This window comes from Equus przewalskii, chromosome 3, assembly GCF_037783145.1.
Source record: "Equus przewalskii isolate Varuska chromosome 3, EquPr2, whole genome shotgun sequence".
Taxonomy (NCBI): domain Eukaryota; kingdom Metazoa; phylum Chordata; class Mammalia; order Perissodactyla; family Equidae; genus Equus; species Equus przewalskii.
The window spans coordinates 107,366,339-107,380,051 of NC_091833.1; the positions used below are offsets into that span (position 1 = coordinate 107,366,339).

At 46.6% G+C, this 13,713-nt stretch overlaps 1 protein-coding gene across 2 annotated transcripts in view; it reads left to right on the top strand.

Moving 5' to 3' along the window:
* LOC103548353 (chondroitin proteoglycan 1-like) overlaps positions 1–13,236 on the top strand; it is a 44,715-nt gene extending 31,479 nt beyond the window's left edge. Inside the window, exons 1-2 of one of the 2 annotated variants that reach the window (XM_008516108.2) lie at positions 9,089–9,257; positions 11,229–13,236. In XM_008516108.2, coding sequence (XP_008514330.2) covers positions 11,248–12,855 — 1,608 coding nt within the window. In that variant the 5' untranslated portion in view covers positions 9,089–9,257; positions 11,229–11,247 and the 3' untranslated portion in view covers positions 12,856–13,236. Of the gene's footprint in view, positions 1–9,088; positions 9,258–11,228 lie in introns of those variants that run through there. The other variant, XM_070613178.1, reaches the window with a different exon arrangement.
* Positions 13,237–13,713: the final 477 nt, after the last annotated feature.

Below are 13,713 nucleotides of genomic sequence, written 5' to 3' on the forward strand. Positions count from 1 at the left end.
GATTAAGCGAGATCCTGCGTGCAAACTATTCAGAGCAATAGCTCAAGGGAGAGCTGCTGTCACTCTCACCACCATGTCATTGCTCAATCTCTTTTATTAAATGTATGAATGCTATGATGGGGAGGTCTGCCCAGGGTGTGGGTGTCAGTTAAGAGTCCTGATCCTTCTAGAGATAGGGAGCCATAGGTCTGGGGGCAGCCTCAGGTGAATTCTAGAATGCCCTCCTGCGCACCTCCTCATCTACCTTATCCACAACTTTCTTCCAGTGCAGGCATGAAACCTACAGACTCTCCCTACAGACTCTCTGGGAACAGCTCTCCACATCTTTGAGAACCGTTCAGTCTCCCCAAAATCCAACTACATGTTTCAGGGCACAGGGCTGTTCACCCCAGAATCCTGCCCCTCACCAGGGTCTTGAGTCCAATGGCAGGAACATGACTCAATCCCAACCTACCACAGTCTCTCCTGTAGATTTTCCACAGTACAGCTCAGCTCAGAGCTGGTGACACCCATGTTTCCAACCATGTGCGGAAAAGCAGACTGAGAAAACAGAGCACAGAGGCAGAGAAGACTGGGATGCGATATGCAAATGAGCATGATGGTAATATTCTAGTCCCCAGCTCCCTGTGTGTCTGGGGGTCCTGCCCAACCATTGTATCCATGATTTATAAGAAACTTCAAATAAATTATCAGATTTTTTTGTTTTCATTTGTTCACATTTAATTATTTCTATTACTGCAAGCAGAGGAATCTAGAAAGACACAAATTCCTATTTAATCCAAGAAATATTTGCTAAATTTTGCAAATTTCCAAGCTTCATGCTTGAGCTCTGGGCTACAGATGTGACTTCCCAGGATCATGGCAGTGGCAAGCACATAAATGAACCACAATAAGATGACAAGTCAACCATAATAATAGTGAAGGCTGTAAAAAATTAGGGCAACCCAGACAAAGGAGCCATGAGTTCTGTCATGGCATGGGGAGTGGGAATGAGTATTTTCCAGGTAGATAATGTTGGGATGGAATTTGAGGACAAAGAAAACAGTTTGGCAGAGGCAAAGTGTCCTGAAATAGTCTGATGTTTGGGTATAAGAATAGACACTCAGATATAACTGGAGCCTAAGGGGGATAATGGATATTGGGCTGAATTTGACTGGGATTAAAAAGGGCAAGGCCTTATATGTTGGCCTTAGAAACTAGGACTTCATTCTGTGGACAAATGGAAAACCCTTGGATGCCTGAAGTTTGGAAGTGCCGAGGTCTCATCACTACAGCAATCATCAGAGAGGGAGCCGCAGGCTAAACTGGCCAGTCTTGAGGACAGAAGCCAAATCACATTCACCTTTGCATTCCCTAAAGTGGTATTACCAGCTTGCACATAGTGGCTACTGAATAATGATTGAACAAATACCATTCCTTTTCCTCCAGCGGTTGAGTTGTCTCTTAACCAGTTTCAGGCTCTTGAGAAATTCTCTCTGCCACTGGCTAGGTTAGATGTCCACACCCTGAGCACCCCAGGCTTCCCTCCAACACCGCAATTACTCATGATTGAGATCCTTGTCTTTCTCCCTGTTGTCCCCCATCTCCCTGAGGGCAAAGACCATGTCACCTTGACTGCATTCTAGTCAATGACAGAGAGAGCCTGGGACATTAGGTGCTTGATGAGTGCTCTTTGGACGAATGGAAGAATGAGTGAATGACAGAATGAATGAATGAGTGGCAGAATGAATGAGGTCTGTTTGGAGGCCAGCCCTGGTCTCCTAGAGCCACCCAGTGTCTTCTTCCTCTTTCCTGTCCTCCCCAAAACAGCCCACAGCAGCTGAGAACGCTTTGCTCTCTGAGTGGGGGAGCCATCTTCCCGGGAGCCCTCACAGGCCTGTTCAGAGCTGTTTTCTGATGCCTTTCATCTAAACACCTTCACCTCTTCATGTGACAGCAGCTGCAGTTCACACGTGCATGGTCACTCACAGCACTAACGCAGAGAAAGGCATTGTCTTCTCTTTTTCCAGCTTCCCAGGGTGGCAACTGGCTCTCTTTGTAACAAACAGGTTGGAGACTGAAAATCCCAAAGGCAGCCTCTCTAGGACTTCCTTCTATCCCAAATATGAAGGTGATATGTGTGCATTTGCACACACGCACATGTGTGTGTGCACATGTGCAGAGAATCACCGACATTGGTGTGCCTTGGAAAATCTTATCCAAAAGGAGCAGATTTCTTTAAAAGGCTCTTTTAAAAATTAAATCTTTAAAAACAAAGATGTGAAAACCCCAAAGATGATCAATGAAAAAGCTTTATAGGGAGAGTTTGTTACAAGAGAGCTAAAAAATATTTTTTTAAAGAACATAGAAGGCTTTGAAACAGCCCTATCATTTGAGAAAAAAAAAGAAAACCTTACTATTATTAATACTTTGATCCATTCAAAATTGCTCATGTTCTGCCATTTTTGACCTACTGCAAACAGGAATTTCATTTGGTTTAACATATTACAAAAACTATCAGTTACTTTATACATGGATTCAGAGTGAGAACCAGGCTTTGCACATTACTTCTAATAAAATGGGTTCAGTATTATAGGATGTGAAACAGGGCATTGCTATGAAGATAAATAAGCTTTATAGGGCTACAATTTGCATTCATACCAAATACTGTACCATCAACCGTTTGCTGTCTCTTGTTTTTCTGAAGTAAAACTTTAGCACCATGTATCATTTGATTTGCTATACAGGAATTCTGAAATCCCATGATTAATGGGCATTGGTAATTTGGAATGCCTATACTGTTCATTAGGTCTAAGATGAATGTTCTTTTCAATATTAATAATATTTTGACTGATGTTCATTTAGCAAATTTCCTCATTTTCTGACAGTGAATAAGTTTTTAATGCATGTGCTTTAACGCCCCAAAATAATACTGCTTTGAGGGAGTGACTCAGCATTTTCTATGTCTATTCATGCCATCACCTTTGAGGGAGGGACTGAGTTTTGACCCCTTTTGGCCTGGTAAAATGCACACTTAAGACTCATCTCAGAACAAAATCACACTCACTGACATAATCTCTGGTGATGGCACCCACGGGCACGAACCCTCTAGGTCAAGCAACCATATGGTAGTAACACACATAAGAGTGAAATCAGCTTCTGAACTTGAAGTCACCTGCCAGTGACCAGACTGCATGAGACATGCATTCAACTACCAGCCTTAACCTGTGGGTGGTTTCCAATTGTGTTCAGACTGCCTATGGAACCCCCAGAAGGAAACCTGCTCTCCATCACGTAAATCTTGGATGAAGAGAAGAATGGCACAACCCCAATCTACTCACTAGAAAATGACCACACAAATGTCAAAAGGGACACATCCTCAAAATACCTGACCCTTACACCTGAAAACTCTCAAGGTCATCAAAATCAAGGAACATCTGAGAAACTGTCACAGCCAGGAGGAGCCTAAGGAGCTATGACTCCTACACGTCATGCGGAATCTTGGAAGGGTGCTGGACAGAAAAGACGATTAGGACTTGAACACTTATGTCCACATCAAAACCCACACATGAATGTTCACAGCAGCTTTATTCTTTGCAGCGAAAACGTGGGAGTAACCGAGATGTCCTTCAGGAGGTGAACAGATAAATAAACTGTGGTACCTCCATACAATGAACTTATTCAGCGCTAAGAAGAAATGAGCTATCAAACCATAAAAAGACATGGAAGAAACTTAAAATCATATAACTGAGTGAAAGAAGCCAATGTGAAAAGACTAAATTCTGTATGATTCCAACTACATGACTTCGGGAAGGCAAAACTACCTACAGTAAAATAAAGACTGGAGACATCCAGGGATTTGGGGGAGGGAGGGATGAACGGTGCAGTGCAGAGGATCTGTAGGGTAGTGAAGCTACTCTGCAGGATCCTATAATGGGGCACTCGCATCATTAGATAGTTGTCAACCCCATGATGCACAACACCAAGAGTGAACTGCAATCAAAACTAGGGATTTTGGAGATAATGACCTGTCAATACAGGTTCATCAAGTATAACAAAATTACCGCTCTGGTAGGAGGTGTTGACAATGTGGGTGACGTGCTTGTGTGGGGACAGGGTGTATATAGAAACTCTATACTTTCCACTGAATTTTGATGGGAACCTAAAACTGTCTCAAAAAATTAGTGCCTATTAATAACTAAACAAAGAACATTAGGTGAAATCTAAGGACATCTGAATAAGGTATGGACTTTAGTGAAAAATAGCAATATGGGCTCAGTAGCTTTTATAAATGTACCGTAATAATGCAAGAGGTTAGCGATAGGGGAACCTGAGTGAGACGTGGGGCAAGGGAGCTATCTTTGCAGTTTGTCTGTAAATCTAAAACTATTCTAAGATTTTTTAAAAACATTAATAGAGTGAGAGGAATAGACAGAGAAAAGGAGAGAAAGAAGGACAGGGAGTTTTTCAATTGGTGGATACATTACTTCATTTCTAATAAAAATACTAGGAGGGCCCCCACTGAATTCTTCTCTAATTGTGTAAAGCACAAAAATGCTAAGCACTTTTGACATATCTCATTTGAGAATAACATAACCCTATGAGGGAAGAACAATTCTCCCTCATTTACAGATGAGGTGATGACATTCCAGGTTTTAGGAACCTACCTACAAAGTTTCTTACCTTCACAGTGCTTTGGTTTCTGTATCTGTAGAAATGAAGTCATAACAGGGTTCCTGTGAAATGGCAGTGAGGGAAGTTTGAGAATGAGGCCTGGGATGCAGAAGCCCTGTGACACTGACACTCATCGTCAGTGTCCTCCTCCTCCCGCTCCCCATCATCACCATCTAGATATCATGGGAGTAAAGTCAGTATCTTTAGTCTCACTTTCCTCAATTGTCAAACGGGAGTAATGTCCCATTGGTTTGATGGAAGGATACAATTAATTTTTCTAGGTGAATATTTCTCAACTTCAAATCCCCAGCAAAGAGACAGTCTTAATGACATCAAGGCAGCATTCAGCTCTAAGCTTCCTTGCCCTCCTGCCTACTTTCCTCTACACAACATTGCTTCTCTTTCCCATCTCCCCTGCGGAGTTGGTAGGCCAAAGACAAATTCCTTCTTAGACCAAAGGAAGACACACAACCCTGGGCTACAAATCTGCTTGCTTTGCTTTTCGTCTGGGGTTATTCACACTCAACTAGAATGTGAAGGGTAGGTTTTTCTGCAGTGTCAGTCCCCTCCCAATACATGTGCAATTTCTTGTGTAAAGCTTGTGGCCACTCTAAGGTGTGAGTTTGCTCACTCTTCTGTGTAAAAGTATCCAACAGATTCCAAAGTCCCATCTAAGGCAGGAAGGGCAAAGGGGTTTTGTCCTCATGCCAACACTGATGGATGCTAGTGGCTTTCCCAGGGGAGGACTGGGGTGAAATGACTTCTGAGGCTGAGTCCAGGCTCAGCAGGAGTACCCTGCACAATCCCTTGGCAGTGTCTGGAGGTCACAGCTCCTGGGTTGCAGATTTGTCATCTTCAACCTCAGGAATGAAGCCTTCGGCTTTGCATTCAAGATCTCCCTTTGACTTTGGGATCTTACCTTTCATCTTCTCCTGTCACAAACATTCTCCTTCAGGCAGCTAGTTCACTCATTGATCCTCAAACAGATTAGGAATAGTTCTGTCCCAAGAGATGGAAACGGCTTCCCTAATTAGCTAAATTGTACCCAGCCTCACGGATGCCTGTCTCAATAAGCTAGCCAGCTAGTCAAAGGCTGTGAAATTCCATTGTAACTTATTATTGGGATTTGTTCTCATTTAGTGAGCGCGTATTGCAGTGTAGATCAGATCTGTTACTTTTGTCAGCCTTTTCTCTTTCTGTGGGTAACAGAAACCCCTTTTCTTCTTGAGAAGTGCCAATCCGCCACTCCAGCTGTGCTTCTGGTGGGCTGTCCACCACGTGTCTCTGCTCCTTGCAATAGACTCAGTGAATGTACCAGGGAGGGCTGTCAGAGTTCTCTTGAGTGTTCATATGGGTGCTGGGGAGACGAAAGGGCATGTTGTGTTCTATGACAAATGGAGAGAATTTACATAAGTATAAAACTAGACAGGGGAAAAGTGTACAGAACAGAGACAGGGAGAGGCGGAGTAAGAGAGACAGACAGACAGAAAGAGACTGACAAACAGAGACTGTTTAAACCAATGGATCCATGTGTATCTGAACTAACATCATTCCTTAACAGCAGCATTCAATGAGAAAATAAGTGGGTTTTTTTCTCTTCTTCGCAGTGGAGGAAGTTGGGTTTTTCAACTCATTATTAAAACAATTCTAATGAAAACTCCCACTATATGCCAGGACTACTGTAGATGCTGAGAACATGGAGGTAAACAGGACAGCAGGACTGGGTTTCTCTTCATAGTTTTGAATTGATAAAGATTCAGGTCTCAGAACCATCAGACAGCATCCAAAATACTCTGTTGAAAGGTTAATCGCCAATAGCCCCAGGCCCAAAGGCTGGCTCTGCCATTCTGAGGTCCTGGGCCGCTTGACAAGGAACTTGGGCAACCTAAGCCTCAGCTCCACACATGTACCACGAGGATCCAGGGCGGAATTTCCTCCTGGGGTCCCTGTGAAAAAAAGTGATGAGGGTTCACACAGTCAGTTGTCCAGGAGTCAGGGATGCCCTCCGTCCTGGGAGTGTGGGGCAGTGGTGGCAACCTGCAGTGAGCAGCCTCACTGGGGCTCCAAATCCTCTCCAGTCTCTCCGCAAACTGTAGAAGTGTATCATTTTCACAATACATTGAGATATGAATTCCTGTGGGCACGCAGCCTTAGCACAATGCTGGCACATTGTAAACACGCACTGGGGGCGGTGGTCTCTTTCTCTGATGAACATCCACGGAATAGCGGAGGGAGAGGGGAAGGAGCAGGGGACCAACGACAACAGAGAACAGATGACATTTGAACTGGATCTTGGAGGATGAGCCTATGTGTGCCTGGCAAAGTAGGACTGGCAGGGCATTCCAGGTAAGGAGAACAGCAGGAGTAAGGGCAGGAAGGGGATGAGTGCACTGAGCGTGCAGGAAATGTTGGGTGAGTGATTTAGTGTGGCCAGATTAGAGTGCGTGCTTGAGTGTGTACACGTGCACCCGATGTGTGTGTGTCTGGAAATGAGTTTGGAACGACAGGCTGAGCCAACAGAGAAAGGGCTACACAGCCTGGTCTAATAGTGTGCCCCCTGTTTGGAATAGAAAGATCGAGGCAGAAGTGGGGATGGGAGCACAGGAAGGCTGAAGGGCCAGGGGAAGCCAGTGGGGGCAGTTCCACGTTACCTGCAAAGCTTAGAGACACTTCTCAGAAAAGATCCTGGAGTCCACCTGTTTCCTTCTAAATTTGCTTTGTGTTCTGGAGGATGTCGTCCTTCCTCCAGAAAGAATCTGGCTGCCTCCTGAGGATCAAGATGAGCTTCTCCTGTTTTCAGAGTCCACCTTCATCTCCATCTCCCTGAGGATCATGCAGCTTTATCTTGCCAGTGTCCAAATAGTCCCCCAAATACCTCACTGTGAGCACCTGTGAGTGGAGGTCACAGCTTCTGTGGGCTGGAGGTCAGGACAATCGGGCTGGTCTTTAACTGGGCAGGTTTAAAGAGGCTTGGAGTTTAAGGAAATGGCCTCCTCCAGTGGAATTCATGCAAAGACCCTTTAAAACACCAAGTGAACCGGTCAACATCCACAGCTCTGGGACCTTGGAATTCTCAAAGAGGTGAATCGTGATTAGAATAAAACCACAGTTATGACCTTTGGTCTGCATATGGTTGATGTTTTTAAAAATTTGAATTAGATGCCAAAGCAATTTCATAAACATGCATCTGCAATATGGGGCATTTCTTAAAGTTCAGAAAACCTGACAAACCTGAGAACCATGCTCACATGTTGTCAGTAAGTTAGTGCAGTTGTCGACTATAGAAAGGCAGGATTCCTTGTTTTGCCAGAGTCTCCATCGCTCTCTGCTGCTCTGTCCTAATAGCAATGGTCACGTGCCATTTCTCTTCAGCCCTATGTCACTGTTTTCCTATAGCCCACTTAAAAAGAAAGCGAACAATTTCTTATGCCCCGATATTCACGAATAGCGAAGTGACAATATGTAGTGAGGTCCACGTGTTCTTTGTGCAAAGGAGTCTCCTTCTACATGCATAACAAGAAAACAAAATGTAACCGTTGTAAAGAATACAACTTGAGACCCCATTAGCAACCAAATCTGTGCTGTTTAACTTCAGGTTAATAGCTCAGCCTCATCAATAATTTAGTATGAAACCCTAAGGGTGTTCTGTTATTGTCAGCAATCTGTAGATGAACAAGTGGAGGTTCAGAGAGGTTAAGGTCACACAGCTAAACCAATGGTGTGTCCAGCCTTCCACAAGCTCATTCTGGTACCAGACTCTGCCTAGAGATGGTTGACCAGAGTGAGGTCTCCGCTTGTGATCTGAAGGCGAGCATCATCATCAGAAATCCCCAGATCAGGAATCCCTACTCACCAGCCTCTCAGGGCCCCAGGATGCCTCTGCCCATACAGGAACTTCAGGGCCTCAGTGACAACAGGGACACGGACACAGAGATGGCCTGCCCAGAGTCAGTCACTCATTTACCCCACGTGTCTTGAGAGTGGCAGGTAGGAGGAGGGCAGAAGGTGGATGCAGGGAGGCCCAGGTTGAAACCCGGGGCTCCTCGTCTTGCCAGCCCCGTGCCTTGGACAAGCCCTGAGCATCTCCCAGTTCCCATTTTCCATCTGTGAAAAGGGTGAATCAGAGCTCCCCATATCACGGAGTGGATGTGAGGAGAATTAGGGAGAGCTTCAGGAAACAGGGCCTGAGCACACTGTTTGGCAGATATGATTGCTTTTTATGTTAGTTATTGTTACTCCCCACAGATATTGCGGCTGGGGTCCTCATCCCACCAGGGAGGGTCTTGGCAAGGCTCAGTGGTCCTCCTAACAAGGCCACTGGGGGAAAAGGAAGGCCTTGGAGAAGCAAGTCTAATGTCCCACATGTAACCCCCTCCCCCCAGGATTACATCAACCATTTTCCTGCAGGAACTGGCTCCCTCCAAAAGGGGTGAGGCTGAGAGGAATGCGACAAAGCTGCGCAGGCATGTGTGTTGTAAAACCCTGTCTGCCTGGGCTCCTATAAAAAGGGCCTCCCCTGCCTCTCACTGCAGACGAGACAGCTGCCAGCCTGCAGGCTTCCTCTGGCATCTGGGATTGCACTGGATCTGCACACTCTGAACAAGGTAAGAGCCTGGCTCTCCTGAGACCTTCATTCCACCCTTCCTCTAGCTCCCCCAGGGACCTCAGGCTCCTGGGGTCTGGATCCCACCAGCGACATGTGGAAGCTGAGTCTTAATGCCCTGAGGAATGAGTGGGTCTCTGTCTTGTATACCCAACCTTTGTCCCACCCTTCACTTAAGGAGCCCACCCGCCTGTGACTGTCTTCCTTTTCTCCATCCTAATGGGAGCCCATATTCCCAGGGTGGAAATGACATCCAGACCATTTTCTGAGCCGTGTGGTCTGCAGACAAAATTCTGTATTTTCTTTTAATATGGAGCCTTATAATAGGAATCATCTTATCATGAACTACATCAGACTAAACCCTAAGTAGTTCATAGTTTGCTCATTTGTTGCCAATATTTTCTGAAAAGTAGAGTAAAGATAAAGACACAAATCTGTCAATAAGGGTTGGTCTAGAGGGACAGAGAAATAAGTTTTGTCTACCTGTCTCATCTTGATCACTTGCCCACTATGGGACTTCGAGCCATTTATTCACTGGTCTGAGCCTTAGCTGTCACATCCGTTACCTGGGGGTGGTTTATTATCATCTACCAGGCAGGCTCTTGACTGGATTAAACAAGGTGAGACTCAAATGCTGGTAGAGGACACGGCACATAGTAGGGGTCGAATGGAAATCCTATTTCTCTTCTCCTTTCAAGCATGTTTCTTTTTATCACACATGTGATGAAATCCATGCAGTTTAGTGTAGCATTTGAGGTCAGCTTACGTATTTGATGATTTTTGGGGGGGGAGTGGGGAGATTAGCCCTGAGCTAACATCTGCTGCTAATCCTCCTCTTTTTGCTGAAGAAGACTGGCCCTGAACTAACATCAGTGTCCATCTTCCTCTACTTTTTATGTGGGACGCCTGCCACAGCATGGCTGCCAAGTGGTGCCATGTCCCCACCCAGGATCCGAACCAGTGAACCCCAGGCAGCCAAAGTGGAACGTGCGAACTTAACCACTGCACCACTGGGCCGGCCCCTATTTATTCGATGATATATTTTTAAAAGCACTGCTTGAGGGTTTCCATATGCCCAGCACAGTGCCACAGCAGGGCTTCAGAAATCAATTACACACGATCCTCCCCTTCAACCCTGCGGTCAAAATGACTGGTGGAAATGCACCCCATCCCCCTGGTTCTGTTTGCCCAGTCAACCTGAATGACCTCCCCTCCCTCGTGCTTTTCCTTAGATTCTTACTGCATCCCAAATGCCCCCTCACAAACCCACGCATCTCAGAGAGTCCCACCCCATGCAGGTTTAACCTGGGGTTAGACATCACCTTTCATGTCACTTACCACGTCCTTTCTCCTTGTGGACTGCTCTGAATTCATGCATAATCGTGAGTTAGGAATCTAGCACATTACAGCTGGAGGAGAGTTTGCAGTAATTGTTTCCCACACCTCAGTGTCCAGTAAAGGCACTAAGACATAGAGGGGGAGAGTGACTTGCCCAAGGTCTCATTGGAGACACAGTTGGGACTGACTCCTGGTTAATGCTGTTTAAATTCCTCAAAGAGTTGTCTCTAAGTTTTTAAGATGCTTAACTTTCTTATTCACCTTGATAAATTCCACACCTACTCTAGTGCAAGGTATATAGTAGGTGTCCCCTAAATGCTTGTTGAAGAGTGACTGAAGGAGTAAGTGAGCAAATGCAACTTTAAATGAGAGAGTGAATGAGGGAGTGAGAGTTAAGGAGGCTCAGAGAGTGACAAAGGAATGAATGAAGAACAGGAGGTTCTGCACATTCAAGACTCAAGTCAAGCAGAAACATGAATGGCTGGGCTGCTTGTCTAGTGATCCAGGAGCCAGAAGGATGCTTAGTCTCACTGCTGGCATGCAGTCCTGTGTGCTCGGGGAGGGAGGGTCAGTCTGCAGCCCTGTACTGCTGAACTGCAGCTCTGCACTGACTCATTCACCTTTTGTCAAACAGGTTCCTCCAAGCTGAAGCCATGAGAATCCACAGCCTCACCCTGCTGCCCTTCCTCCTTCTGGCCGCTCAGGTGCTCTTGGCGGTGGGCGCACCGACGTCATGGAAGGGGCAAGGCAGTAGAGCAACCAAAAATCATTGGATCCCTCTGGGTAAGCCCCAAATTGTGCAGAGACCCAGTCAACAAAAGCCCATGGTCAATGGTGAGATTGTCACTCCAGACCAAGCTTCATGTACTGTGACTATGATAGAGCACGCAGAGGGCACCGCCATTAAGGCCATGTGCTCCCGAATGGACCACGACTTTTCCTGTGTCTTTACCGGCAACCCAACTTCCTGCATAGAGGGTTGTAAAAGTGATATTATCTACTGGAAACAAATTGCTTATCATTTAAGTTGCCAGAGGAACCTCTGTGAGGACGCCAATGTGGTCCTGAGAAGCAGGGTCTGCAGTAGGAGGTTTCCAGAATCAAATTTCAAGCTGGTGTACTCCACTCTGATCGATGATCTCAGCCAGTGTGATAAGGACATCACCCCCTGGTGGCATATCATAATCCATGAGGCCCCCACAACAGGTACGACAGAAGTCATACCGTTCTATCCAGGGCCAGGGATCCAGACCATTGCACCCGTCCCTACAGAGGCGGTTGAAGTCACAGAGACCACCCCAACAGTGCCCATCGTGATTCAACAGACCACTCCCAAGGAGCAGATAAAAGGGAAAAAGACAACCACTACCCAGCAGCCCAAGACTGAACAGACCACCACCACAGTGCCCACCGTGACTGAAGAGACCACCCCCACTGAGGAAGTAAAAGTGGAAGACACCACCACTACACAGCAGCCCAAGACTGAGCAGACCACCACCACAGTGCCCATCGTGCCGGAAGAGACCACCCCCACTGAGCAGGTAACCGTGGAAGAGACCACCACTCCACAGCAGCCCCAGATCCAACAGACCGCAGCCGCAGTGCCCATCGTGCCGGAAGAGACCACTCCCACTGAGCAGGTAACCGTGGAAGAGACCACCACTACACAGCAGCCCAAGACTGAGCAGACCACCACCACAGTGCCTACCGTGACTGAAGAGACCACCCCCACTGAGGAAGTAAAAGTGGAAGACACCACCACTACACAGCAGCCCAAGACTGAGCAGACCACCACCACAGTGCCCATCGTGCCGGAAGAGACCACCCCCACTGAGCAGGTAACCGTGGAAGAGACCACCACTCCACAGCAGCCCCAGATCCAACAGACTGCAGCCGCAGTGCCCATCGTGCCGGAAGAGACCACCCCCACTGAGCAGGTCAAAGTGGAAGAGATCACCACTACAGTGCAACCCAAGTTGGAACAGACCACCACCACAGTGCCCATCGTGATGGAAGAGACCACGCCCACTGAACAGGTCAAAGTGGAAGAGACCACCACTACACAGCAGCCCCAGATCGAAGAGACCACCCCCACGGAGTCATTCTACAATGAGGTTACCACCCCCAAACCCAACTATAATGATGACTCAGGCGTCAAAATCAAGCAGACGATAATCTACCAGTCACCTCACGATATGGGCCAGAAGATAGTGCAGCAGAGTACCCTCAATGACTATGACGACTCAGGGAGCGCCTTCTGAGAAATCTTTGGCACCGTGATACAGGACCAACAATTGTAATGAGGCAAAGGCCATTGGAGCCAGTTAGGAGATGCCATGCCATTGGTCCTTCTGCATGCTGTGAAGCATGAGATAGGTAGGAACATTTGTGCTGTGGGAGTGCAGCTGATTTTTAAACAAGGTTTGTAATTCTGTGTTTGTGTTTGGAAATTGCTATGTATTCCCTCCCTTGAATGTGATCTTCAGAGGCTGTTTACCTCAGTGTATGTTTTCACGGCCCACAATGCTGTGTGTATATGAGCATTGAGGACCAGTCTTTGGGCTGAACAAGCCAGAGTGATAATTTCAGTGCGACGCACTTTTTCCCGAATTAATAGATATTAAAGCTTTTCTTCAAAAATATGTTCAGCATTATTTGGTTTCTCTGGATATGGTTCCAAAAGAATTCATAAGCAGGTACCATATTTTGGTGGAAAACATTCCTTAGGAATGACTTCCTATTCCCCACCCATCTTAAATCATCCCCAAAGGGGACCCGTTCCAGCATCCCTTTCTTTCAGTTTTTGTCCACTGGACTGTGGTGTTTGATGCTTACTGAACTGTAATAATTAGGACCCCTGATTTCAAGTGGGACCCCTGGGGCATGGGGTGATAAAGACACTTGTCAGGGTCTCACAGATGATAAGAGGGGAGCCAGGAATTGAAGCCAGGTGTTCTGTAAGCCAAGTCCTAAGGCAGGAGGAATGCCCTCCACTCACTCAAGTCAGAGCCCATTACCACTCACCATAAGCGGGACTCCTGACCTTGAGGAGCTCATGTCTGGCCTGTGGGGGAGGAGCTGGGGTAAGTAGAGTGCCTGTGATGAAGACTCTAATGGAA